Source organism: Microcebus murinus, chromosome 23, assembly GCF_040939455.1.
Source record: "Microcebus murinus isolate Inina chromosome 23, M.murinus_Inina_mat1.0, whole genome shotgun sequence".
Classification (NCBI taxonomy): domain Eukaryota; kingdom Metazoa; phylum Chordata; class Mammalia; order Primates; family Cheirogaleidae; genus Microcebus; species Microcebus murinus.
Genome location: NC_134126.1, coordinates 34,832,226 through 34,859,609, shown reverse-complemented (window position 1 = coordinate 34,859,609; position 27,384 = coordinate 34,832,226). Strand labels below are relative to the sequence as shown.

Here is a 27,384-nt window from a genome sequence, read left to right as displayed (position 1 = left end):
GGTTGAATACGCATATGCAGAATCCATGGATATGGAGGGTCGATTGTATACACACACACACATTTATATATACCCAAACACACTATGATAGAAGGTATAATTATATGAGAAATTTACCTGTAGTTTTCTCTTGGTTCAGTTGTTGTTAGTGATTCTTTGTACTCTCTCTATTAACTTTGCAACCAGAAAATAACCAAAATGATGATATTAATAAATTTATTATTATTAATAATAAATTAGTAATAATAATAAATATAATAAATAATAAATATAATAAATTATAAATAATAAATATTATAAATTATAAATAATAATAAATTATTAATAATAAATATAGTTTCTTTTATTAATTAATAAAAGAAACTACCTACCCAACATCTTTACTGCACTAGAAAAATATAGACAGGGCAGAGACTTCTGGTGGAGATACTTCCTATGATTGTCAATAAGAAGAATAGAAAAAAATAAGTGAACTGAGACCAAAACAAACCCTATCATTCCTCTGCCACACACTGTGTAGATCAGGGAGGTTTGCTGCTCTTAAACTCTGATTCTTAAATTGTTGTGTGGGGGTTTTCTTCTTGAAGATACTGCAAGAGTTCATTTTTCATATCACTCCAACACGTAAATTTCATTTTCAATTGACAATGGCCTCCTCAAATACTCCTGTTCTGTTAATTAAAAATCTTTCCTTGTTCCAGACTAGTTGAGTATGCTGGAAGGCATTTAAGCTACATGCATTTAAGCTAAACGAAAGAAAAAATCATCAATAAGATGATTAAAATCTCATTTCTTGATTCACTAATGTAAATTAGTATTTTGATTCTTTGGTTTTGATTTATTTTTCCAGTGGGACTTTGTAATTTTCCAAAAATAAACCATGGAATTCTCTATGATGAAGAGAAGCCACTTTTCCCAGCTTACACAGGGAGATTTTTCTACTATTCCTGTGAATATAATTTTGCATCTCCTTCAAAATCCTTTTGGACTCGCATAACATGCACAGAAGAAGGATGGTCACCAACACCGAGGTGTCTCAGTGAGTAAATCCCTGATCATTAGGTGACTATTCATTCAGTGAGTAGAGAAGGGCGTGCTAGACGGGATCACAGGGTCTCAACAATCACAGATGCGAGGGCAAGCCGGGCAGCAAAGATGGGACATGTCCTTCATCCCTCTGTTTTGAAATACCTTTTACGAAAATCTAATGAAAAATAAATGTGTCAACTTCCTTGCATTATCTAGAAGTACTGTACATATAGAAATATTTTAATTTTAAAAAACTGATGATTATTATATTTGACTACTAATATTTCTTTCCTAATATTTCTTATATTCATTTGGCAGCAGTTTGACCATATTTTTCCTTTAAAAGGTCATTTTATACACACGAATGCATGCATAAGTGTATGATGTATAACGGCTGTAACATCACCAGGCAATAGGGAGCTTTCAGCTCCGTTTCAATCTGAAAGGACCACAGTTGTATGTGCAGCCAGTCGTTCACCAAAACGTCATTTGTTTTGTGCCACATGACCGTATATAGGTACTTATGTGTGAATATGTTCATACACACACACACACACACATATGTGACCCATAATAAATATATTCATAAAGTTTTATCCTAATGTAGAGACAAGAAAAATTACTTTGTGCTTTTAGACCAAGTGGTTCCATGAAGGAGGCCTGCAAGAAGCAGTTAGCATTCATAGCCTGCACTGCTACTCACGTGCACAGTGAATACGTGAGGAATGCTGTAGAATGAAGTCTGAAGGATGGGTAGAACATAATTGGAGGATGGGAGCAAAGGGCTACATTTATACTATAGTCCTTTAGTAACCAGTAATTCTGTTTTTTATTTACTGTTCTCTCCAATATTGCAAAGTAAGGTTTAATACTTTCACTTTCATATTTTCCATAAATCACTTGTTTGGTCCCTTAAATTGTATCTATATTAATTATTCAATGAGAGTATAGAGCATAACCACATGATGACAGGTGTGTTATAAAAGAAAAGCAATGAGAGACAGAATAGAGCCAACAAAGGAGATGGTCCTGGTCTTTCTCCTGTAAGTAATGTTTATGAGACTTAAGAGAGACATAGACATATGAATAGATATTAATACTTTTTACCTATAAAAGTTTATGAACATAAAATTTTCCTTATGAAAAACATAGAAAAATGGCATAAAATATTTTCTTTCATATATGCATATATTAGAAAAATATATATTTCATCATATACATAGTAGCATGGCCTAAATTCTTTTGAAATTTTTTATACTTGATTTCAGTTTTGAAAGTTTTCTATTCCTTTTAAAATATTACAAAATGCATTTTTTTTTTACCACTTCCATCTTGAACATTAATCAATTGTTGGTCCTTAGGACTATGTTTCTTTCCTTTTGTGGAAAATGGTCATTCTGCATCTTCGGGACAAACACACGTGGAAGGTGACACGGTACAAATTGTCTGTGATAAAGGCTACAGTCTCCAACATGGTGAGAGCACCATTTCATGTGCAGAAAGCGGCTGGTCCACTCCTCCCAAATGCATACCCTCCAGTAAGTAAAATGCTGTTCTCTCAGATCCTGATATGTTTTGTGTGTTTTTCTTTTAAGAAATAAATCTATTCTCAGGGGTTAAATATAGGTTTTTGCCACATATTTCTATCATTCATTTAATTTCTAGTTCCAATTGTGTCTAAATAGATTTGCAAATAACATAATTTCCCTACCTGTATAAATCAAATGTATGTACTAAGTAGAAATAGTAGACAAGAATTCACTTGGAAGGCATCCCTTTATGTTAAAGTAACACCCGTTTATTGTTTATATCATGATTATCAAGTTAGATGACAACAATTGATGACAAAACTAAAGTATTAAAATGAAAATAAGTCCAATTCTAGTTAAAATGTCTTGTAGCTAAGACATTTAAAAAATATTTACCCTTATTTAAATTCATATTAGGCTGGGCGCAGTGGCTCACACCTGTAATCCTAGCCCTCTAGGAGGCTGAGGCGGGTGGATCGCTCAAGGTCAGGAGCTCGAAACCAGCTTGAGCAAGAGCAAGACCCTGTTTCTACTAAAAATAGAAAGAAATTAATTGGCCAACTAAAAATATATAGGAAAAATGAGTCGGGCATGGTGGCACATGCCTGTAGTCCCAGCTTCTTGGGAGGCTGAGGCAGGAGGATTGCTTGAGCCCAGGAGTGTGAGGTTGCTGTGAGCTAGGCTGACGCCATGGCACTCTAGCCCGGGCAACAGAGTGAGACTCTGTCTCAAAAAAAAATAAATAAAATAAATAAATTCATATCAACTCAATAAATCATCAATTTCTAGGTTTTAAAAAGTTCAGACTCAGGAGAGGTATGTTTATCTGCGAGTGGCTTGGAATTCGGGAAACAATTCCTTTGGAAAGTGATGGCACCTCCCAGACCTGAGTCAACTCTTGCAATTCCTCATGTTTATAGCTGCCCAGTACTTGTTCTCTGCCCAGCCCACTGGGGGTGCAGCCCTTGCCGGCACAGCTCAGTCTTCAACCAAAAACTCAAGGACACCCATGAAAACTTCCATAGCTATTTTTCTTCATAACACTTTGTTATTCTGCCCAGTAAATCTAGCCACCACAGTCTCCAAAACTGATCTTACTGGTCTCAACTGAGGCACAACACCGATCTCTGCATAGCTTCTCCCTTCCTGAAGGCAGTCTAGAAAATGCCTCCCAGCAAAGAACTGAGATCATCGTAGACTGTGCTTTGGTGATCGGTGGTTTTGAGGTTTCCTTCTTGTCTTCGTCACCATAGTTCTGTGCTACCTGCTTTCCAGCATTCTGGAAGTATATTTTGTACAATTTTCTAACTTTTTTTCAGTGGGAAGATATATTGATACTAGTTAGTCCATGCTATCAGGAAATAGAGTCTCTAGTACACTTAAAATTTTTTATGTTATCAGATATTATTACATATCTTCAATTTTTAAATCTAAACCTCTAAAAAATAGCATCTTTTAAAACATCTTGAATTGTGATAGTTTTTTAAAAGCCAGTTATGTCAAGGCCTCTTTCAATTACAAGGGGCTTAAACATGACTAACACTTGCAAAAAAAAAAAATGAAAGAACAAATTTATTAACTTCATACCTTAAAAGTCCAGTAATTGGACTGGGTTCAAGATTTATAGGCTTTGGTATAGTATGAATATTTCCATTCCCTCTCTATCTCATGAACAAGCTCTCTTCCATTTGTGGGATAATGGCTATTGTCAATCCAACAATTATATTTTAGAAGCTTGACAAATTACATTAGACCAGTTGTGACCCATACAAGCTGGCTCCTGTGTACATTTTGTAAGACTTTGTTAGCCTTTGAACAATTCTTTTGCTTTGGGATACAAAAAATATCCCAGGCTTAATTCATATTTTCCCTGCTCCAGAACTGGAATCAGCCACTTCTCCAATGAGTCCTGGCTCCCTTTAGTAGGCAAACATATTTAGAAACTAAGTTGCCAAAATTAACTTGTTTCAAAAATGTAGCATATCTTTATTTATTTAGACAAGGAACATAATATTTTATTATTCAAATTCTCAGAATATTACTGCCTTCCCCTTCGTGCCTGTTGCTAAATATTCCACAAATACAATGCAACCTACTGAGGTTACCAGAGTAGCAGCAGGAAGTCTTCATCTGAACACTCTGTAGCCAAGGTTGACTAATGGCCCAAGAACCCCACGTGGAGTGGATGAGGGCAACCAGACCCAGACCCGCCTCTGAGAAATGTTACCTCCGTGTCCAAGTGTAAATGATTTCACCTGTTTGAGCTCAGATTAGTCATCTGCAAAATGAGAAGGTGAAACCAGTAGATTCCTTTCACTTTTATCTTTAACAATGATGCAAACTATAAAGATTTTTCATTTAAATCCTGAACTGTTTCTACCTATAGATAGAAGCTTGTATTTTCTGTCAACTATTTATTAATGAATGTTTAGAGACAAACGGCTCCAGGAAAAGAAGATTAGTGTGGCAAGGGAAGAAATAAAAGAGACTGGATGACGAAATAATGGAGAAAGATATAGAAGAATGAGCAATCACTTAAGAGAAATACAGGAAGAAAGCAAAGACAAAGAAAAGATCTAGGACAAGGGTTCTAAACTTTTTCCAAAGTTTGCGCACATTTTACTCTCGAAAACAAGTTGTGAAAATGCTGATAAAATTATTTCATTCAACTAATCATAATATGTGGATTTACATTTTGTGGCAATATTAACATTGTACATCACAGACTTTTTTTTTTTTTGAGACAGAGTCTCACTTTGTTCCCCAGGCTAGAGTGCGTGCCATGGCATTAGCCTAGCTCACAGCAACCTCAAACTCCTGGGCTCAAGCAATCCTCCTGCCTCAGCCTCCCAAGTAGCTGGGATTACAGGCATGCACCACCATGCCCGGCTAATTTTTTCTATATATATTAGTTGGCCAATTAATTTCTTTCTATTTATAGTAGAGACAGGATCTCGCTCAGGCTGGTTTTGAACTCCTTACCTAGAGCAATCCGCCCGCCTCGGCCTCCCAGAGAGCTAGGATTACAGGCCCGCGCCCGGCCCTACATCACAGACTTTAAAAAACTGTATTGGCTTTTGCTTAATGTTACTGTCATAGAATGAAGGCACATTTTTTAAAAAGTCATACATACATTTTATATGCAAGCAGCTTCATGCCTTTATTTGGATCTGCAGAAGTGAAGGAAAACATGTCTTACACTAATTTTTCTTACAGATAGCAAATAAATCTTTAAGGAACCTCTTTATCATATAAAACTATTTTTTTTTTTTGAGACAGAGTCTCGCTTTGTTGCCCAGGCTAGAGTGAGTGCCGTGGCGTTAGCCTAGCTCACAGCAACCTCAAACTCCTGGGCTCAAGCGATCCTTCTGCCTCAGCCTCCCAAGTAGCTGGCACTACAGGCATTCACCACCATGCCCGGCTAATTTTTTGTATATATATTAGTTGGCCAATTAATTTCTTTCTATTTATAGTAGAGACGGGGTCTCGCTCTTGCTCAGGCTGGTTTCGAACTCCTGACCTCGAGCAATCCGCCGCCTCGGCCTCCCAGAGAGCTAGGATTACAGGCGTGAGCCACCATGCCGGGCCTCAGATAAAACTATTTTTAAATACCACCATGATTTGCTTGTAACAACTTACCTTTGGCTTGGTTTTCTCAGCATAGCAAGGTTACCACCAGTGCAAAGTAATCAACATAAAATAGTATCAGTCTATGTTCCAAAATAGATAGTTACACACCATAGTTGTGTAAACAGCATCCTTGAAGTTGTATAGAACAAAATATGTACAAAATCTCATTGTAACTCTAATACAATATCTTTTTATCTATTTATACATACTAATATATATAGAGAGAGAGAAAGAGAGAGAGAGAATTCTATCTTACATTAATTTTTATAGGTTATGACAAATAAAAAAATTTTTAGTTGTTTCTAATTTATGTCTCAGTGATATCAAGCTGTAAACCCATATTAAGACCACATTGAGAAATTTCTATAATTTGTTGTACCTCTGTTTTACTAGAATTTATGACATTACTGATTAACCACCTTGTTGATGCTTATTATTATCATCATAGCCAAATACCATGTTTGAACAGGTTGTTCCACCTGTTGGCCATTTTTGATTAAATAAAACAAACAGGTTTTCCCTAAAGGGAGTAGAGAAATGAGGCAGTAGCTGGAAAGGGCGTGTGGATAGAGGAAAATGTTACCTTATTGAGCTGTTACATTTCAGCTTCTTTGTAGGCTGGTGAATGATTATTAGAGAAGGAGAAATTGATACCACAAAAGAAAGGGGATAATGCATGGAGCAAGGTCTTTGAGTAGTTTAAAGGGGGAAGGACTTGGTCTGAGAAAGCAGGGACAGGAACTCAATGAAACAAGAAATAGAACGATTTATTTTAGATAAGATTACTTATTTGGTAATTCCATATCCATGTCCTTGGTCATATACCAAGGGAATTAAATCAATACAGTGGAATGTATCCCAGCCAATGTTAGCGTGAAGTTGAAACATTAATTGACAGGGAAAGATGCCTGCAATGTTATTTTGAATTTAAAAAGTGAATGCAAAAGAATGTCTGCAATCCATTTCAGTAAAATTAAAACTTTATGATCATATACTGGTAGGTACCTGCTACATCCATAAAACAATAGTTGCCCCTGGGAATGGAAATGGAAGGGAATCTGTTTATTGCTTATATACACATAATTATTATATACATATAATCTAGTTGTTTTGATTTGTTTTTAATTTTATAAATTCATGTTGTGTTTATAGAACTTGTACTATTTATTATACTAAAACTCAAAGAGAAAAGTCCAGGAAAACTGTCATTTTCACTGATCTCCAAAAGGAAAAACAAAAGTCTGTCAATGTTCTAGTGAGGCAGGGAGAAGGGAAATAAGAATGTGGAAGCTTATAAACTTACAAAAAATTGCTGCTTTGTCTCCTTTTCCTCAATATTACATGTAAATTTATTCAAATCAACAAAATCTTTTATGACAGATTATCTGTTGAATTAAAATCCCCCTTGAAAGGCATTTGCAATCCTGTTCATTGATTTGCTACTTCAAATGAACACTAGGTGGGAATGTCTTTTGTCTTTCTATTCAGATATTTTCTGTGTGAATCCACCCACAGTGGAAAATGCTAATATAATATCAACACCGATGAGTAGGTATCCACCTGGCGAGAAAGTCCGCTATGAATGTGAGAGACCTTATGACATGTATGGGGATGTAGAAGTGATGTGTCTAAACGGAACTTGGACAGAACCACCTCAATGCAAAGGTAGAATATTCTATTTCTCCAAAATACTTTGAGAATATACTAGGGGTAAAAGATGTTCATATCAATAAAGTGAAGTAATTCTTGTAGTATATATTTTTCAAATGAAAATAAAATGATGGTGCTTAAAATTTAATTCTTTGGGTAAACTCAACCAAGCAATATATTATTTTCAGGAAAAATTCAACCACAGTAAAGGAACAATTAGAATCTGGAATCATTTTTGACCTTAGGCATTAAGACAGATATTTCTGAGGAATAAAAGTGTACGAGACACATTGTGTACAACTGCCAGTCCTAAGAGATAGCCATTTTGAGATGGATAAAGGCAATTAAAGAGAGATCCTACAATGTGACACAAATTTGGGAATCTTCAGTATATAGGTTATACTGAAGGTATGTGACTCACTGACTCCTCCAGGGAACTATTATATTTATACAAAGAATTCTTAGCACATAGTCATGGGCACTTGATAGTTTAGAGTTCAGGAAATAAGGGAAACCAACATAGGAAATTTGATATTATCCACTTCCATCTTTTTAAAATTAATCTTTGCCTGGTATGTTTTTTCCATTCTTTTACTTAGAATATACCCATGTTTTTATGTTGAAGTGAGTTTTATGGAGACAGCACATAGTTGGGTTTTGTCTGCATATCCATCAAGCCATTCTTGGCCTTTTAACTGGTGTACTTAGAACATTTATAGTTAAAGTAATTATTGGCATGGTAGGCCATATGCTAGTTATTTTATTTGTGTGTTTTCCTCTATTTCTCAGTCCCGTTTCCCTATTCCTCCCTTCCTTTGGGAAACAATTTTAAAGAATTTCATTTTTATTCATCTTTATTACTTTTAAGTATATCTCTATAGTTTGTTTTATCCCTTTAAAAAATTATTGCTGTAGATATGTAACTTTCTATCACTTTCTACCAATATTGAAATTTTACCCTTCAATTGAAATATGGAAACCTTACTTTCATTTAGATCCATTGACTCTCCCCACATTTTGAATATGAATGCCTTTGGTATTTCCTGTACATACATTGAGCAACATATGAAAGGACATCATTTTGCTGCAAACATCAAACATAATTGAACAAACTCATGAGAGAAAAGACCATCTATTATATGTACCCCTCTTTTATCAATTACATTGTTCTTTCCTACCTCCTGAAGTCTTTATCTCTTTCTGTCATCTTTTTATTTTTATTTGAAGGATTCCTTTAGTAATCTTTAAGAGTAAGTTGGCTGAAGACAAATTCTCTTGGTTTCCCGTTGACTCTCTATTAATCTCCTTATTCCTAAAGGATAGTGTCACTGGATATGAAATTTGGAGTTGAGAGTCCTTCTCTTTAAGTACTTGAACAATGTGCCACTTCCTAATGTCTCCATGGAGAGGGATAAGAAACCCATTGTCTTTTGAATCCATGGTCCCTGTAGGAAATGCATATTTCTATCTAGCTGCTTTCAAGATGTTTTTATTTTTCATTAGGTAGTTTTTTTAAATGTGTATTGGTCTGAATTTGATTGAGCTTATCCTGTTTGGAGTTTGCTCAGCCTCTAGAATATGTAAAATTATGCCTTATGCCCAATTTGGGAAATTCTCAGCCATTATTATTTGGCGGTTTTTTTTCAACCAAACACCTACTCTCCTCTCTTTCAGGATCTTGAGTTTTTGGCTCTGTTCTAAAGATCTTTGAAGCACTGTCCATTTTAAAAATTTTCAGTCTATTTTGAGACTGGGTAATTTATATTGTTCTGTCTTCAAGTGTGTGGATTTATCCTCCTGTCATCTCCCATTCTGTTATACTATTAAGCCTATCCAGTGAGGTTTTAAAAAAATTCTGGTATGCTTTTCAGTATTTTAATTCCTCTTGGGATTTTAAAAGTGTTGTCAATTTCAGTATCTATGTCATTTCCGTATTGTCTTTTATTGCTTGTCTTTCTTTTTTTTGAGATTTCCATGTCCATAATATGATGAGTGATTTTGATTAAGTTATTCTTGATATTGTGCATATTAGATTTTGAGAGTCTAGATTGTATTTAAATCTTTTGTTTAACCCGTTCCATTACTACCATGACAGGTGCAAGTCCAGGTTTCTCACTTGGCCTCTGCTGACCCCACAGGCAAAGGGGGAAATGTCTAGTCACTTCATCATGTGGGTGGGAGGGTAGTTCCTAATCTGACCTGTGTCTGACAGGGGATGTGGAGGGTGGGCATTGGTTTCTCATGACGTTTTCCTGTGGTAGGCAAGATATTGTTAAAAAACAGAAACAGAAAACGAAAGACTTGATCTTGCCTAGTAGCTTCTTTTCTGAATATTTGGCTAAAGACAATAGAGATGACACACTGTTTTGTCATTCCTTGATTCCAGGGAAGTCTCTCACCAGATGGAATTCTCTACATCCTTCAGAATTCTCTAATGTGCGTTTTGTTTTGTTTTTTACATTATTGTCAGGAGTTTGAGCTGTACTTAACAGAAGGAGTAAGTTTCTCATTTTGTACATATCAGGAAGCCAACCACTCTCTTTTACCTTCTATAAATTTGTATTCTTTGAGTTTTTTCAGGGAGCTGATGTTTCTTCTGTAATCAAAATGAAAACTAAGAGAAAAAAATGACTAAAGATCTAATCTCCTCTATAGCATGTTGTGTATAAAAACAAAAGATATTCTCTATCTTAACTGTCTGTTCAGCATTTTTTTTTACTGAAAAAGACATTCTGTACCCCCATAATATGCTGAAATAAGAAAGAAAAAAAAAAGGCATTTCTTAAGCCTGGAATACTGCAAAGCTGACATCCTTCTTAATGCATTATGTGTGCTTTCAGTGAGAAAGGAAGAAGACCTTAAAAATGTAGCAATTTAATTAAAATTTGTCCCTCTAATTATTTATTGGCACAGAAATCACAAAGGCATTGATATTATATAAAGTGCTGCATTTTTTTTTGCCTTACTTTAAACTATAATTTGAATTGCTCTCTCAATGTATCAAATGATGTTTTTTAGATTCTCAAGGAAAATGTAAGACCCCTCCAGCTATTGACAATGGAGACATTACTTCATTCCCATTGCAAGTCTATGCTCGAGGCTCCTCAGTTGAGTATCAATGCCAGAACTTGTATGCACTTCAGGGAAACAAGCGAATAACATGTAGAAATGGACAGTGGTCAGAACCACCAAAATGCTTAAGTAAGTACTTTAATATTCCATGGATCCTGGAAAAGTTGATGTGTCATATTTTGTTATTGACAGTAGAATTTTGGGGGAAAACAAATAACCATTCTGCTGAATTCTTGCCTATCAAATATTTATATTTGACAAATTATAGTTTAGGAAATAGTTTTTTAATTTTTATATATTTTTTTAAATTTTTTTCTTTACAAATAAAAATTATATATATTCATGGTGTAGGATGTGATGATTTGATATATTTAAAATGCAATAATTAGACCACAATCAAAGTAATTAACACATTCACATCACCTATAGTTACCATTGTGTATGTGTGGATGCGTATGTGTGTGTTGTAAGGACACTTAAAATCTGGTGTCTTACTGAATTTCCAGTAAAAAATACCAGTATTATTAGCTATAGATATCATGGTCTACATTAGTTTGTACCATTTGATCAACATCTAGTCAAACAAAAACAGCAATGATGGGCTCCAAAATGCAAGGCTCTTAATATAATTGATGTTGTGAATCTTTGATAATAATACCCAACTATCAGCACACATTAAACATGGTACCTAATTTACATGTCATTTATCATTTTAACTTTTAAATTATGTTTTTACAGAGCTAGTTTGGAAAGGGTTTTGAGAAAGAATTCCTGAACCATTATACGACACTACTAAATGTTTTATGTTCATTTTTTTCTACTTTCAGAACCGTGTGTAATATCAGAAGAAATCATGGAAAAATATAACATAATGTTAAGGTGGAAGCACCAACAGAAGTTTTATGCCCAAACAGGTGAAACTGTTGAATTCATGTGTAAACACAGATACCGCCTGGCAGCAACATCTCCACCCTTTCGAACGAAGTGTCAGGATGGGAAACTGGAGTATCCCAGCTGTGAAAGAGACCCGCATGGTTCTTCCTGGGGTTAATAAAATGCACACCTTTATTAAGAATTTTAGTTATTAATCCAGTTCTCATTTTTATATTCCAAGTATTGTTAAACTCATTTTTATTCATAAATAAGACTTTTTGTCAAGGTGTGACAATGTAATTATAATCTGAGACTAGTGCCTCACTTCTTAAAAGCGTCATATTAAAACTTGGCAAACCAAAGTGCTATGGATCCAATTTATAAAATATCTATGGTAAGAAATTAGATGCAATTACATCACAGTCCATTTTTATCTATCACTCTCCTAAATAGCTCAGCGCTTTCTATATAGCTCCTGATGCTCTCTGCTTCACAGTAAATGAGAAAGACATCGTTGTCTCTGTCTTTGAAATTGTATCACTTCACACACATATGAAAATCACCCTAAGTCATACCTTAAGTTAGTGATAAGATGTAAGTCATTACTCCTTATTATTAATTAATAAATTCACAAAAATGAAATGTATAAGCTTTCAGAAGATGTCAATCTAGCACAGTTAATAAAGCAAACTAATTATAAAGAGGAATTTAAGTTTAATTTGGTATATAACTATTACAACACTGACATACAAAGTAATGAAAACCTTCTGTCATTTATAATATAAACTCACCGAAATGAACTTGCATGCACACACATGAATTAATGTTTATGGAACAAAGTTGGCAGGAAATCCAACAAATTTGGTAAAATTCCATATTGATGCTTAGAGACAATAAGGTTAAGAGTTGCTGTTTAACTCCTTTACACATATCAGTATCCTCTGATTTTTCTAAATTTAACAAATATCACTCTTGAACCACAAAAATCATTTACTTTAAAATAAATATGTCTAAAAAGCAAGGCAATACAAATTGAGAGCTACAAGGACCTCACTGGTCATGATCTTAAGGTCAAATAACATTTTAACAATTTTTGGCTAGAAGAGTTTTGGAAATTGCAATAATGAAATCCTGAAATGTATTTTTACGTTCATTCATTTCAAAGAGTATTAGTTAAAATAAATTTTGGCTGGAAACATTTTTAATTTCTAAAAAAAGTAAAACTTCTATGTGAATATAAAGATATTAATAATAAGATAAAAGTATTTTACTGTGATAATTGATTATATCATTGCAGCATCAAGTAGCTTATATACCAAGGCTGTTCCAGTGTTAGTGATCCTGACTTAGATAAATTGGTTGAGTTGCAGAAAGTCAGGTTTCACAAATGTAAAGGATGTCTGTAATAATAAGGAAGTTATCTTTGTAGGTAATATTAACACTTATGCATATACTTATAGGGCATTTGGGCCACTATAACAAATTGTCATAGACTGGGTGGCTTATGAGAGACAGAACTTTATTTTTTAGAGTTGTAGAGGCTGGCATGTCCAAGATTAAGATGCCAACTGATTTGATATCTGGTTAGGGCTTGCTCTCTGTTTCAGAGATGGTGTCTTCTTGCTATGTGGGAAGGGCAAGGAAGTTTCACAAAGTTTTTGTTTTGTTTTGTTTTTAACTAAGGGCACCAATGCAATCCATGAGGGTGAAATCCTGATGAGCTAAGCACCTGAAAAGGCCTCACTTTCTACAGAATACAACCACCGTGGTGATTAGGATGCACCATACGAAATTTAGAGGGACATTAACATTCAGACCATAGCATAGCATAAGCTTAAAAAAGGATATTCCATGCAACTGAAAACTAAAAGAAAACAGGGAGTGGCTATACTCGCATCAGGCAAAACAGAATTTAAGTCAAAACTTGTTAGAAGAAACAAGGCCACAATATTGTGATAGAGGGGTTACTTCATCAAGAGGCTATAAAAATTATATGTACATATGCACCCAACATGGGAGCAAATAAAATATATAAGGCAAATATTAAGAATTTGAAAGGGCCGGGCACCATGGCTCAAGCCTGTAATCCTAGCACTCTGGGAGGCCGAGGCAGGCAGATCACTCAAGGTCAGGAGTTCGAAACCAGCCTGAGCAAGAGCAAGACCCTGTCTCTACTAAAAATAGAAAAAATTAGCTAGACAACTAAAACTATATGGAAAAAAAAAATAGCCGAGCATATTGGTGCATGCCTGTAGTCCCAGCTACTCGGGAGGCTGAGGCAGGAGGATTGCTTGATCCCGAGAGCTTGTGGTTGCTGTGAGCTAGGCTGATGACACGGTACTCTAGCCTAGGCAACAGAGTGAGATTCTGTCTCAAAAAAAAATAAAAAGAAAACAACTCCATTTCCTATAGCATCAAAAAGAATAAAATACTTAGGTATAAATTAAACCAAAGAGGTGAGAGCTCTGTACTTTGAAAACTATGAAACATTGATGAAATTGAAGAAAACATACACAATTGAAATATATTCCATGTTCAAGGATCAGAAGAATTAATAATGTCAAAAATGTCCATAATGTACAAAACTCCAGATTTCATGCGATCTTTATTAAAATTCTTATAGCGTTTTTCACAGAAATAGAAAAATACCATCATAAAATCAGTGTGGAACTACAAAAGACCCCAGATAGCTAAATTAATCTTGAGAAAAAAATAAGCTGGCAACATACTCTCTGATGTCAAATTATATTACAAATCTATAATAACCAAAACAGTATGGACCTGGCCCACACACAAAAAGACACATACAGGGGCGGAGCAAGATGGCGGACGAATAACACCGCCAGACAGAGGGTCTCTGCAGAAAAGACCGATTCTAGCAGAAACTAGAGGAAAGAAGCAAGAAGACGAGCATACAGCGGACAAGGGCCGGAAGGAGGGGTACCTGAGACCCCGGGAGACTCCACGGGAGGAGGCTGCGGAGGAGAACTGGAGGCTGAGACCACCGGAGCAGCCCGGAGACCAGCGGCAAGGGTAGGTGGATCTGCTGTTTCCCCTCCCCTGCATTCGGGACTGCTGGTGGGCTCCCCAGCGGGTGGAGAGACCTGCGGACATCAGCCCAGAGACTGCCGCCGCCTGCCAACGGTGAGCCTGTAGCAGACGTGGCACCAGGTTCCCAACTTCCTCCGGGCACCTCCGTGTGCACGGAGAGACGCGCGGCAGGCGCCATATTGCCTTCTCCTCCCCTCCGCCGACCCTACCCGTGGCTGCCCAGAGAGACAATACAGCCACCAGCCGGAGGCACCTCCAGGGAACGGGACCTTCCCGTTTGGGACCCCGCCTGCCCTCCCAGGTGCTGCTGGCACCGTGTTCCCAGGAAAACGGTGCCGACTCAGAGGCTGAGAGACATAGACCCAGCTTGGGCTCCCTGTGGGTGAATTAGGACCGGAAACCCTCTCCCTGGTGGGAATACAGTTTGAACTCTGGGACCCAGAGGTCGGACCTGCAGACCAGATCCCCTGCACCGAGGGCTAGCATTGCCCGGGGCACAGAAGGATTATACGTGAACAGCCTACTGAGGTCTGTGTGCCTCCAGGGGCGGATCGGGCGGAACGGCGTCCCAGGAGGAGGCGGTGCGCCCAACCCAGGTGGCGTTCCTGTGCAGGGAACCTCCCCGCCGGCATCACAGTCCGGGGAGGCCTGGTGGCTTGTGGTCTGGCCTGCTGGCAGAGGCTCAGGAGTAGCTGCGGAGTTGGGGAGGGTGGAAAGAAGCGAGGCCTGCTGCAGACTGTGGGTCTCAGACAGCCCCACCCCCACACCCAGACTTTCTGGCTGAGCGGGACCATTCCAGCCCCGCCCTGACAGCAGAGAACAGAACTTTGACCCCTGCTAACGGCCTGAGGGCAGGCTTACCCAACCCAGCTCCGCCCAGAACGAGAGCTGATAACAGGACTCAAAATCAACACCATAGCCTGTTCCTCCAAGCAAACGCCACCTACTGACAGGGACGGCATCTTGCACAGCCTTTCCACTGCACCCACTGACTCAATATACAGGGAGTGGTCCAATTTCACCCACAGGCACCACCTAACGCCTCAGAAACTAAACAAGGTGTGTGAATACCCAAACAATAACCTAAGGAAAGAAACAACAACTGATCGACATGGGAAGAAATCAGCGAAAGAACTCAGGAAATATGAAGAACCAAACGGAAAACACACCCCCAAGGAGGAGCACCAGCCCCCTAGAAACGGACACCGACCAAAATCAGGCAACCAATATGACAGAAAAGGAATTTCGTATGTGGATCATAAGAAACCTCACCCAGCTGCAACAACAACTCAATAACCAACACCAAGAAAACAGAAAAAACCTCCAAGAAATGGAACAAAGGTTCAACAAAGAGACTGACACAGTGAAGAAAACTTTAACCGAAGTCCTGGAGATGAAGAATCAACTCAGAGAACTACAAAATACTGTGGAAAGTCTCAAGAACAGGGTAGATCAAGCAGAAGAAAGAATCTCAGAGCTTGAAGATAACACCCTCCAATTAAATAAATCAGTCACAGAAATACAGCAGAGAAACAAGAGAAAAGACCAAAGCCTACAAGAGCTGTGGGATTATGTGAAAAAACCTAACGTGAGGGTCATAGATTTAGCCGAAGGGGAGGAAGACAACACTCAAGGGCTGGACAAGCTTTTTGAAGATATAATAGAGGAAAATTTCCCAGGCCTTGCTCAAAATCTCGATATACAAGTTCAAGAAGCTCAGAGGACCCCTGGGAGATTCAATGCAAACAGGAAGACGTCACGTCATGCAGTCATCAGACTGACCAAAGTATCAACTAAAGAGGCCCTTCTAAGAGCTGTAAGACAAAAGAAGCAAGTGACATACAAGGGAAAGCCAATTCGAATAACATCAGACTTCTCTAATGAGACTTTACAAGCAAGGAGAGACTGGGGCCCCATCCTCACTCTTTTGAAACAAAACAATGCCCAGCCTAGAATATTATTCCCTGCAAAACTAAGCTTCATATATGAAGGAGAAATAAAAACATTCTCAGACAAGCAAAGGCTCAGAGAATTCACCAAGACAAGACCAGCCCTACAAGAAGTACTTAAAACAGCGTTATGCACGGAACATCATAATAATAATCCACGGATATAAAAACAACCAAAACCCAAAGATATTAAAGGCCAGGTATTACAATGGCTCAAGACAGAAATCATAGCAACAACATCCAACCCAACAGAATGATCAGTAATCTACCTTACCTATCAGTTCTCTCAATAAATGTGAATGGCTTAAACTCTCCACTCAAGAGACATAGGCTGGCTGAATGGATAAGAAAATACAGGCCAAGTATATGCTGTCTTCAGGAAACACATTTAACCTGCAAGGATGCACATAGACTAAAAATAAAGGGGTGGAGATCAATATTCCAAGCAAATAGAAGCCAAAAGAAGGCTGGTGTGGCAGTTCTAATTTCAGACGATTTAGTTTTTAAACCAACAAAAGTAGTAAAAGACAAAGAGGGTCATTATATAATGGTGAAGGGCACAGTCCAACAAGAAGAGATAACAATTTTAAATATATATGCACCCAACTTAGGTGCACCCAGATTCATAAAGCAAACCTTACTGGAGCTAAGCAAATGGATTAATAGCAACTCCATAATCGCCGGGGATTTCAACACCCCACTGACGGCACGAGACAGATCCTCCAAACAGAAAATTAATAAAGAAATAATGGACTTAAACAAAACTCTAGAACAATTGGGTCTGACAGACATCTACAGAACATTCCACCCAAAATCCACTGAATATACGTTCTTCTCATCAGCTCACGGGACATTCTCTAAGATTGACCATATCCTAGGACACAAAGAAAATCTCAAGAAATTTAAAAAAATAGAAATCATACCATGTACCTTCTCAGATCACAGTGGAATAAAACTAGAAATCAACCCTAACAGAAACTCACATTTATACACAAAAACGTGGAAATTAAACAACCTCCTACTAAATGATTACTTCGTAAATGAAGAAATCAAGACGGAAATAAAAAACTTCTATGAAGAAAACGACAATGGAGAGACAAGTTATCAACTCCTCTGGGACACAGCTAAAGCATTTCTGAGAGGAAAGTTTATCTCCATAAATGCCTATAACCAAAAGGCAAGAAGATCACAAATAGACAATCTAATGAAACGACTCAAAGAGCTGGAAAAAGAAGAACAGACCAACCCCAAACCCAGCAGAAGAAGTGAAATCAACAAGATCAAATCAGAACTAAACGAAATTGAAAACAGGAAAGCTATTCAGGAGATTAATAAAACAAAAAGTTGGTTCTTTGAAAAAATAAACAAGATTGACACGCCGTTGGCTAAGCTAACGAAAAGCAGAAAAGAGAAATCTCTAATAAGCTCCATCAGGAATAAAAAAGGAGATATCACAACTGATCCCAAAGAGATACAAGATACAATTTATGAATACTACAAAAATCTTTATGCACACAAACTGGAAAATGTGGAGGAAATGGAAAAATTTCTAGAAACACACAGCCTCCCTAGGCTCAACCAGGAAGAAATAGATTCCCTGAACAGACCAATCTCAACAGCTGAAATAGAAACAGCAATTAAAAATCTCCCTAAAAAGAAAAGTCCCGGTCCAGATGGCTTCACACCTGAATTTTACCATACTTACAAAGAAGAACTAGTACCTATCTTGCAGAAACTATTCCACAACATCGAGAAGAACGGAAACCTCCCCGACACCTTTTATGAAGCGAATATTACTCTGATACCAAAACCAGGAAAGGATGCAACAAAAAAAGAAAACTACAGACCAATATCCCTAATGAATATAGATGCAAAAATTTTCAACAAAATCTTAGCTAACCGAATCCAGACGCTTATCAAAAAAATAATCCACCACGACCAAGTGGGCTTCATCCCAGGGATGCAGGGATGGTTCAACATACGTAAATCTATAAATGCAATTCACCACATAAACAGAAGCAAAAACAAAGACCACATGATCCTTTCAATAGATGCAGAAAAAGCTTTTGACAAAATTCAACACCCTTTCATGATACGAACACTTAAGAAAATAGGCATAGAAGGGACATACCTAAAAATGATACAAGCCATATATGACAGACCCATAGCCAACATCATACTGAATGGGGAAAGATTGAAATCATTCCCACTTAGAACTGGAACCAGACAAGGCTGCCCACTATCTCCACTTCTGTTCAACATAGTGCTGGAAGTCTTGGCTACAGCAATCAGACAAGAAAATGGAATCAAAGGTATCCAAATAGGGGCAGAAGAGATCAAACTTTCACTGTTTGCTGATGATATGATATTGTATCTAGAAAACCCCAAGGATTCAACCAAGAAACTCCTGGAACTGATCAATGAATTTAGTAAAGTCTCAGGATACAAAATCAATACACAGAAATCAGAGGCATTCATATACGCCAACAACAATCTAATTGAGAACCAAATCAAAGACTCAATTCCCTTCACAATAGCAACAAAGAAATTAAAGTACCTAGGAATATATTTAACCAAAGAGGTAAAAGACCTCTACAGGGAGAACTATGAAACACTGAGGAAGGAAATAGCAGAGGATGTAAACAGATGGAAATCCATACCATGCTCGTGGAACGGCAGACTCAATATCATCAAAATGTCTATACTACCCAAACTGATCTACAGATTCAATGCAATACCTATTAAAATCCCATCAGCATTCTTCACAGATATAGAAAAAATAATTTTACGCTTCGTATGGAACCAAAGAAGACCCCGAATATCAAGAGCAATTCTAGGCTACAAAAACAAAATGGGAGGCATTAATATGCCAGATATCAAACTGTACTACAAAGCTGTAGTAATTAAAACAATATGGTATTGGCACAAAAACAGGAATATTGACCAGTGGAACAGATGTGAGAATCCTGATATAAAACCATCCTCATATAGCCATCTCATCTTTGACAAAGCAGACAAAAACATACGCTGGGGAAAAGAATCCCTCTTCAATAAATGGTGCTGGGAAAACTGGATAGCCACCTGTAGAAGGCTAAAACAGGACCCACACCTTTCACCTCTCACAAAAACCAACTCACGCTGGATAACAGACTTAAACCTAAGATATGAAACTATTAGAACTCTAGAGGAAAAAGTTGGAAACACTCTCCTAGACATCGGCCTGGGCAAAGAGTTTATGAAGAAGTCCCCAAAGGCAATCACAGCAGCAACAAAAATAAATAAATGGGACATGATGAAACTACAAAGCTTCTGCACAGCCAAAGAAATAGTCATGAAAGTAAACAGACAGCCTACAGAATGGGAGAAAATTTTTGCATCCTATGCATCCGATAAGGGACTAATAACTAGAATATACTTAGAACTCACGAAAATTAGGAAAAAAAATCAAATAACCCCATTAAAAATTGGGCAAAGGACTTGAACAGAAATTTTTCTAAAGAAGACAGAAGAATGGCCAACAAACATATGAAGAAATGCTCAACATCTCTAATCATCAGGGAAATGCAAATCAAAACCACAATGAGATATCACTTAACCCCAGTGAGAATGGCCTTTATCAAAAAATCTCCAAACAATAAATGCTGGCGTGGTTGCGGAGAGAGAGGAACACTCCTACACTGCTGGTGGGACTGCACACTAGTTCAACCTCTGTGGAAAGCAATATGGAGATACCTTAAAGCGATCCAAGTGAATCTACCATTTGATCCAGCAATCCCATTGCTGGGCATCTACCCAAATGATCCAGTGACACTCTACAAAAAAGACACCTGCACTCGAATGTTTATAGCAGCACAATTCATAATTGCAAGGCTGTGGAAACAGCCCAAGTGCCCATCAATCAAAGAATGGATTAATAAAATGTGGTATATGTACACCATGGAGTACTATTCAGCTCTAAGAAACAATGGTGATATAGCACACCTTATATTTTCCTGGTTAGAGCTGGAACCCATACTACTAAGTGAAGTATCCCAAGAATGGAAAAACAAGCACCAGATATATTCTCCAGCAAACTGGTATTAACTGAGTAGCACCTAAGTAGACACATAGGTGCTACAGTAATAGGGTATTGGGCAGGTGGGAGGGGGGAGGGGGGCGGGTATATACATACATAGTGAGTGAGATGTGCACCATCTGGGGGATGGTCATGATGGAGACTCAGACTTTTGGGGGGAGGGGGGAATGGGCATTTATTGAAACCTTAAAATCTGTACCCCCATAATATGCCAAAAGAAAAAAAAAAAAAAAAAAAGACACATACAGCAAAAGCTCTGAAATAAACCCACGCATGTACAATCAGCTATCCTTTGACATAGGCACAAAGTATACACAGGGAGGAGAAAATAGATTCATCAATAAATGGTGTTGGGAAACCTTAATATCCACATGCAAAAGAATGAAATTGAATTCTAATTTTATAGCATACACAAAAATCAACTCAAAATGAATTAAAGCCTTAAATGAAAGACCTGAAATTATAAAATTCCTGCAAGAATATACATGGGGAAAAGTCCATGATCTTGATCTTGGCAATAATTTTATTTTTAGATATGCACCAAAAGCACAAGCAACAACACTGAAATAAAAGTATTCTACACAGCAAAGGAAACTATCAACCAAATGAAAAGGCAAACCACAGAATGAAACCATATATTTAATAAAGTGTGTCAAAAATAAAGTTAAAATTTCAAAAGTTTACCGTCATACAATAAGAGAAGGATATGATCACCATCAAGGTGACTTCAAAACAAGTTATAGGAAGTTTCAGTTACAGTAGTTATGGCCCAGCTTAAAAACACAAAGGAGAAAGTATTTGAACACATTTCATGACTAGTTGTTATATATTAACATCATATTTTAGGAAAACAAAGCTGTTTAAGCTGATTTTTGCCTATAAGTGATTGGTTTAATTTCATTAAGTCATGATGACAAGGACATGTATGTTTTTGTGTTTATGATTAGAACAGTGCTTGAGGAAATCAAGATAACTTGAGTTTTGCTTACATGTTTTTGGGCACTGGACGTGGAGTATATTGAAACTATGGATTCATTTTCATTTTTATTAAGCAGCGGTTAATATCAAAAATATACAAGAAGCTCATACAACTCAATAGCAAAATAACAAACAACCTGACTAAAGAATAGACAAAATGCCTGAGATATTTTTTCAGAGAAGGCATACAAATGGCAAAAGGTGCTTAGTATAACTAATCATCTGGAAAATGCAAACAAAACCACAATGAAATATATCCTCACACCTGTTTGGATGGCTGCCATCAAAAGGCCAAAAGATAACAGTGATGATGAGGTTGTGCAGAAAACGGAACCCTTATACAAACTGGTAGAAATGTAAACTGGTTTAGCCATTATGGAGAACAGCATGCTGGTTCCTCAAGATTAACAATAGAACTACCATTAGGATTCAGCCATCCTACTCTGAGCATATAGGCAAAGGAAATAGATAAATCTGTCAAAGAAATATCTTTATCCCCATGTTCATTACAGCCTTATTCATAATTGCTATGATATGGAAACAATGTAAATGTCTATCAACAGATGAATGGATAAAGAAAATGTGGTGTGTATATACCATGAAATACTATTCAGCCTTACAAGAGAAGGAAATCCTGCCATTTGTGATAACATAGATAAGCTTGGAGGACTTTAAGCTAAATGAGGTATTTTTTTAATATTTTTTAATTAAAAAAATAAATTTCTTTATTATTTTCTAATTTATATTTTTCCTTTGTTTCTGGATGTTGCCATAAAAATGAGGTATTTTGATGGGGATTGCATTGAATCTGTAAATCACTTTGGGTAGTATGGACATTTTAATAGTATTGATTCTGCTGATCCATGAGTATGGCTTTTATTTTTATTTGTTTATGTCCTCTGCATTTTTCTTCCTCAGTGATTCATAGTTCTCTTTGTACAGATCTTTCATCTCCTTGGTTAAATACATTTGTAGGTATGTTATTTTCTTTGTAGCTATTGTGAAATGCATTGAGCCTTTGATATGAATCTCAGCTTGACTGTTGTTGGTGTATAGGAATGTTACTTATTTGTGTGCATTGATTTTGTAGCCTGGGACTTTGCTGAATTTATTTATCAATTCCAGGAGTTTCTTGGCAGAATCTTCAGCGTTTTCTAGAATAAATTCATATCATCAGCAAAGAGCAGTAGTTTGACGTTCTCTTTCCCCATTCGAATACCCTTAATTTCATTCTCTTACCTGACTGCTCTGGCTAGAACCTCCAGCCCTATGTTGAATAGAAGTGGCAACAGTGGGCATCCTTGTGTTGTTCCAGTTCTGAGTGGGAATGCTTTCAACTTTTCCCCATTCAGTATGGTTTTGGCTATGGATTTGTTATATGTGGCTGTTATAATGTTGAATATGGGCCATCTATGCAATTTTGTTAAGAGTTTTTATCATAAAAGGGTGCTGAACTTTGTCGAATGCTTTTTCTGCATCTATTGGCCCATCTGGTCTGGGCCTTTTTCTGTTGGAAGATTGTTTTTATTGCCACTTTGATTTCATTAGTTGTGATGAGTCTGTTCTGGAGTTCTATTTCTTCTCAATTGAGCCCTGGGAAGTTGTGTGTTTCCAGGAATTTGTGCATTTCATCAATGCTTTCAAGTGTATGTGCATAGAGATTTTCATAGTATTCACAGATGGCATTTTGTATTGCTGTGGCATCAGTTTATAGTTTTAATACAATCCTCATCAAAATACCAATATGTTTAACCATGGAACTACATTTTTCTTCTACTAGACAATTTCTAATTATGTATTCACATTCCCTCAAGACATTTTCATAAAGAGATTTTCAAATAATTAACCTAGGTAAAATATTCTGTGTATGTATTCCTATTCATAAAATTTATAAAGTATTTATGGTAAGAAATTAGATAATCTAACTTATGAGTCTACTTCTATCTATCCCTCTCAGAATGATATCAAGGCCTCCTAGCATAACTTCAGAGGCTTTCTGTGACTCCTTGTACAAAAGGTATTAAAGAAAACATGATAAGCCTGAATCTTCAAATGAATACCCCTTCACGCACATATAAAAACAGACTAAATCATCCTTTATGCTTGAACCAGGATGTCAATCTTTCTTATCAGTCCCTATGATTAGCCTACTCATTAATAGGTAAATGTACCAGCAATGATGAAGTGTAGGCCTTCTACAATTTTTATAACACCTTTAGAAATTTGAACAAATCCTAGAGAGTAACTAAGATAGTCATTAAGAAACCTTACAACAATAAATTTAGAAACTGAGATTAATGACATTATCCTATTAAGTATAAATATACTTAAAATGTATTAAGTATATACCTAGTTTTAAATAATATTTATAGAAAAACATTGGCCAGTTGTATAAATAATGTTTAGAATGAATCTATTTAGGTTTGGAGAGAATATTTTTAAGTTCTTCAAAATGTTTGCATTTTATATTTTTTCTATTCTTTACATTCATTACATTTTAATTGGAAGTATACACTTTTTTTTTTTTTTTTTTGAGACAGAGTCTCGCTTTGTCGCACAGGCTAGAGTGAGTGCCGTGGCGTCAGCCTAGCTCACAGCAACCTCAAACTCCTGGGCTCGAGTGATCCTTCTGCCTCAGCCTCCCGAGTAGCTGGGACTACAGGCATGTGCCACCATGCCCGGCTAATTTTTTTTTTATATATATATCAGTTGGCCAATTAATTTCTTTCTATTTATAGTAGAGACGGGGTCTCGCTCTTGCTCAGGCTGGTTTTGAACTCCTGACCTTGAGCAATCCGCCCGCCTCGGCCTCCCAAGAGCTAGGATTACAGGCGTGAGCCACAGCGCCCGGCCAGAAGTATACACTTTTAATATAATGAAGATAAAAAGGAAGGCAATGAAAGTTGAGAAAAACCTCTAATAATGATCTTGGGACCTAATAGTTTCTTGATTTTTTTCAATGTTCAATAGTTATTGTAAAATACTGAGCAAAATTATTTTCAGATTAAATAATTTTTATAGATCTATCCTTAACTTTGTTGATTCTTTCATCTACCAGGTGAAATCTGTCAAGTGTCCCTATGGTGAATTCTTTACTTCAGTTATTGTACTTTTCTTTTCTTTTTGTTTTTAAAGACAGAGTCTCACTCTGTTGCCAGGGCTAGAGTTCTGTGGCGTCAGCCTACCTCACAGCAACCTCAAACTCCTCAGCTCAAAGGATCCTCCTGCCTCAGCCTCCCAAGCAGGTGGGACTATAGGCATGTACCACCACACCTGGCTAATCTTTTCTATTTTCAGTAGAGCTGGGGTCTCACTTTTGCTCAGGCTGGCCTCAAACTTCTGACCTCAAACAATCCTCCTGCTTCGGCCTCCCAGAGTGCTAGGATTACAGGCGTGAGCCACTGCACCCCACCCCGTTATTGTAGTTTTCAACTCCAGAATTTCCATTCAGTTTCAGTTAGTAATTTCTTTTTATTGGCATTCTCTATTGAATGAGTCATTGTTGTAATACATTCCTTCATTTATTTTTTAATGACAGAATTATATGTATTTATCATGTACAATATGATATTTGAAAATATATATACATTATGGAAATGCTAAATCTAGCTAATTAACACATGTATTCTCTCACAAAGTTGTCATTTTTTAGATGTGATTTCCTTCAGTTCTCTCTACATATTTACAACAACCGCTTTGACATCTTCATCAGCTTGTTACAAAATCTGGGCCCCTCAAAGAGTCTTTCTATTGCCTGGTTTTTGTTTTTGTTTTTGTTTTTTCCTCTGTGTGGAGGCACCATTCTTGTTTGCATGTCTTATGTTTTTTTGCTGCTGCACTATGATATGTGTTGAATATAAAATGCTGGAAATTTTAGATTATACATTATAACAATTCTGATTTATGAATCCTTCCCAAGTAAGGGCTTGTTGCTGGTGCTAGGCTTTGTTTGTTTGTTTGTGTAGTGACTTGTCTAGACTAATTCTGTGGAGTTTGTTTACCTCAAAGTGGATGGATTTTGATGTCCCTGCTCGGTTTTTATTTCTTGGTGGTTTTTTTTGTTTTGTTTTGTTTTGTTTTTTTTAGTGTAGGTTTGTAGAGGTCACCCTCAGTCAGTGCACCTTAGTAAACAACCAACATTTGGTCAGAAGTTGTGTTTTAACTCATTGAGTTAATAACCTTTCCACTTTTAGCCTTTGGATCTGTGTGTGATTTGGGAACTGCTTTCATATTTCAGGGAATTTTTAAGTCTGCCCCACATTTAGCAAGAGACTGCTGGTTTTCAGGGCTTTCTCTCGTTTCTCTGATTGGACACAAACATGTACATGTCCACCAACTTCTAGACCACCAATGTCATGTTAGAGGGGTCCCTTTGGGCTGTCTCTTTCTACAAAGTTTTCTGTTAAATGTCTAGTTGGCTGGCCATTTTTTATTGCTTGCAAGTAGTATCCACTAGTGATGCTAGTCTTCCCTGACTGATTCCCACTGTCATCTCCTTGTATTCAAGAGTGTCCTTGGGTATGGACTTGGGTATGGACGTTTCCGAGTTATGAAACCATCTCCCTGCAGCAGGGCAGCTGAGTAGCCAGCTCACCCTGGACTGCCTGCCCACCTGGGGGTCAACTTCTGAGCCACAGGACTGGGCTGAGAGACAGGAGTGAATTAAAGTAGCCACTCTTTTTTACTGAGTTTCATGGAGACTATTTTGAACAAATGCCTCTCAGCAATACACTGTTTGGCCAATTTCTGGAGACTGCAAGTGGTTATTTGTAATAATTTTGTCCAGTTTTATTGCTGCGTCCTGGGGGGAGATAATATAGCAACATTCTCACAAGTTATTGTTATAGTCCCAGCTGATTAAAATTATTTTGAAATATAATTTGTTAATTCAAAAATTTTAGGAAGCGTTATTTGGCAAAAGTTATTGTTGACTAGACTTTTTATAATCTATAGAATGTATGAAAACTATTAAGAAGGAACTTAATTTTTAGTGCCAGTGTTCAGAGGAATTTATAGCCATATAAAAGTAATGGTTTAGTATTAAAAGCAGGACTGATGATCTACACAAGCTTGTTTTTTTGAAACAGTGATTTCCGGCTAGAAAGAATAAGTGACTTCTGCCCCCCTCAATCCCAGTGGTCCATTTCTGAATGTCCCGAACTCAGAGACTCGGTGACCACAAGGAAATTGAACAGCTATTATTTTGCTCAAATAAATATCAGCTGATGAATTCAAAGCATTACCATGAAAACATTGATAAGACACTATTTTAGTTATTTCATGCAACCTATGAACTTTGATGTTTACCAAAAGGTCATTGCTGAGCTAGCTTCCCGGTAGCGCTCTGAAATTCAAAGTCAGGCTCCTGACTATGGATGAAGGCAGGATTTAAGGCAACACCATCAATACTGGAGGATGTTTACTTATATACAGTTGGGATTCTCTGGCATGTTGCTCTTAATCAATGTCATTCTACTCTTGTGGGTATCCATTGTTCAGGGACAAGGTAAGTTGAAAACAGATGTGAATATTTCAGTCTCTTTCTCAA

General features: G+C 37.0%; 1 protein-coding gene across 2 annotated transcripts in view; it reads left to right on the top strand.

Moving 5' to 3' along the window:
• The window catches only part of LOC105859529 (complement factor H-related protein 1), a 143,063-nt gene that overhangs the window by 81,959 nt on the left and 33,720 nt on the right, over positions 1-27,384 (top strand). The window contains exons 2-6 of one of the 2 annotated variants that reach the window (XM_012743359.3): positions 851-1,039; positions 2,391-2,567; positions 7,677-7,853; positions 10,857-11,039; positions 11,738-11,985. In XM_012743359.3, coding sequence (XP_012598813.3) covers positions 851-1,039; positions 2,391-2,567; positions 7,677-7,853; positions 10,857-11,039; positions 11,738-11,961 — 950 coding nt within the window. In that variant the 3' untranslated portion in view covers positions 11,962-11,985. Of the gene's footprint in view, positions 1-850; positions 1,040-2,390; positions 2,568-3,710; positions 3,714-7,676; positions 7,854-10,856; positions 11,040-11,737; positions 11,986-27,384 lie in introns of those variants that run through there. The other variant, XM_075996992.1, reaches the window with a different exon arrangement.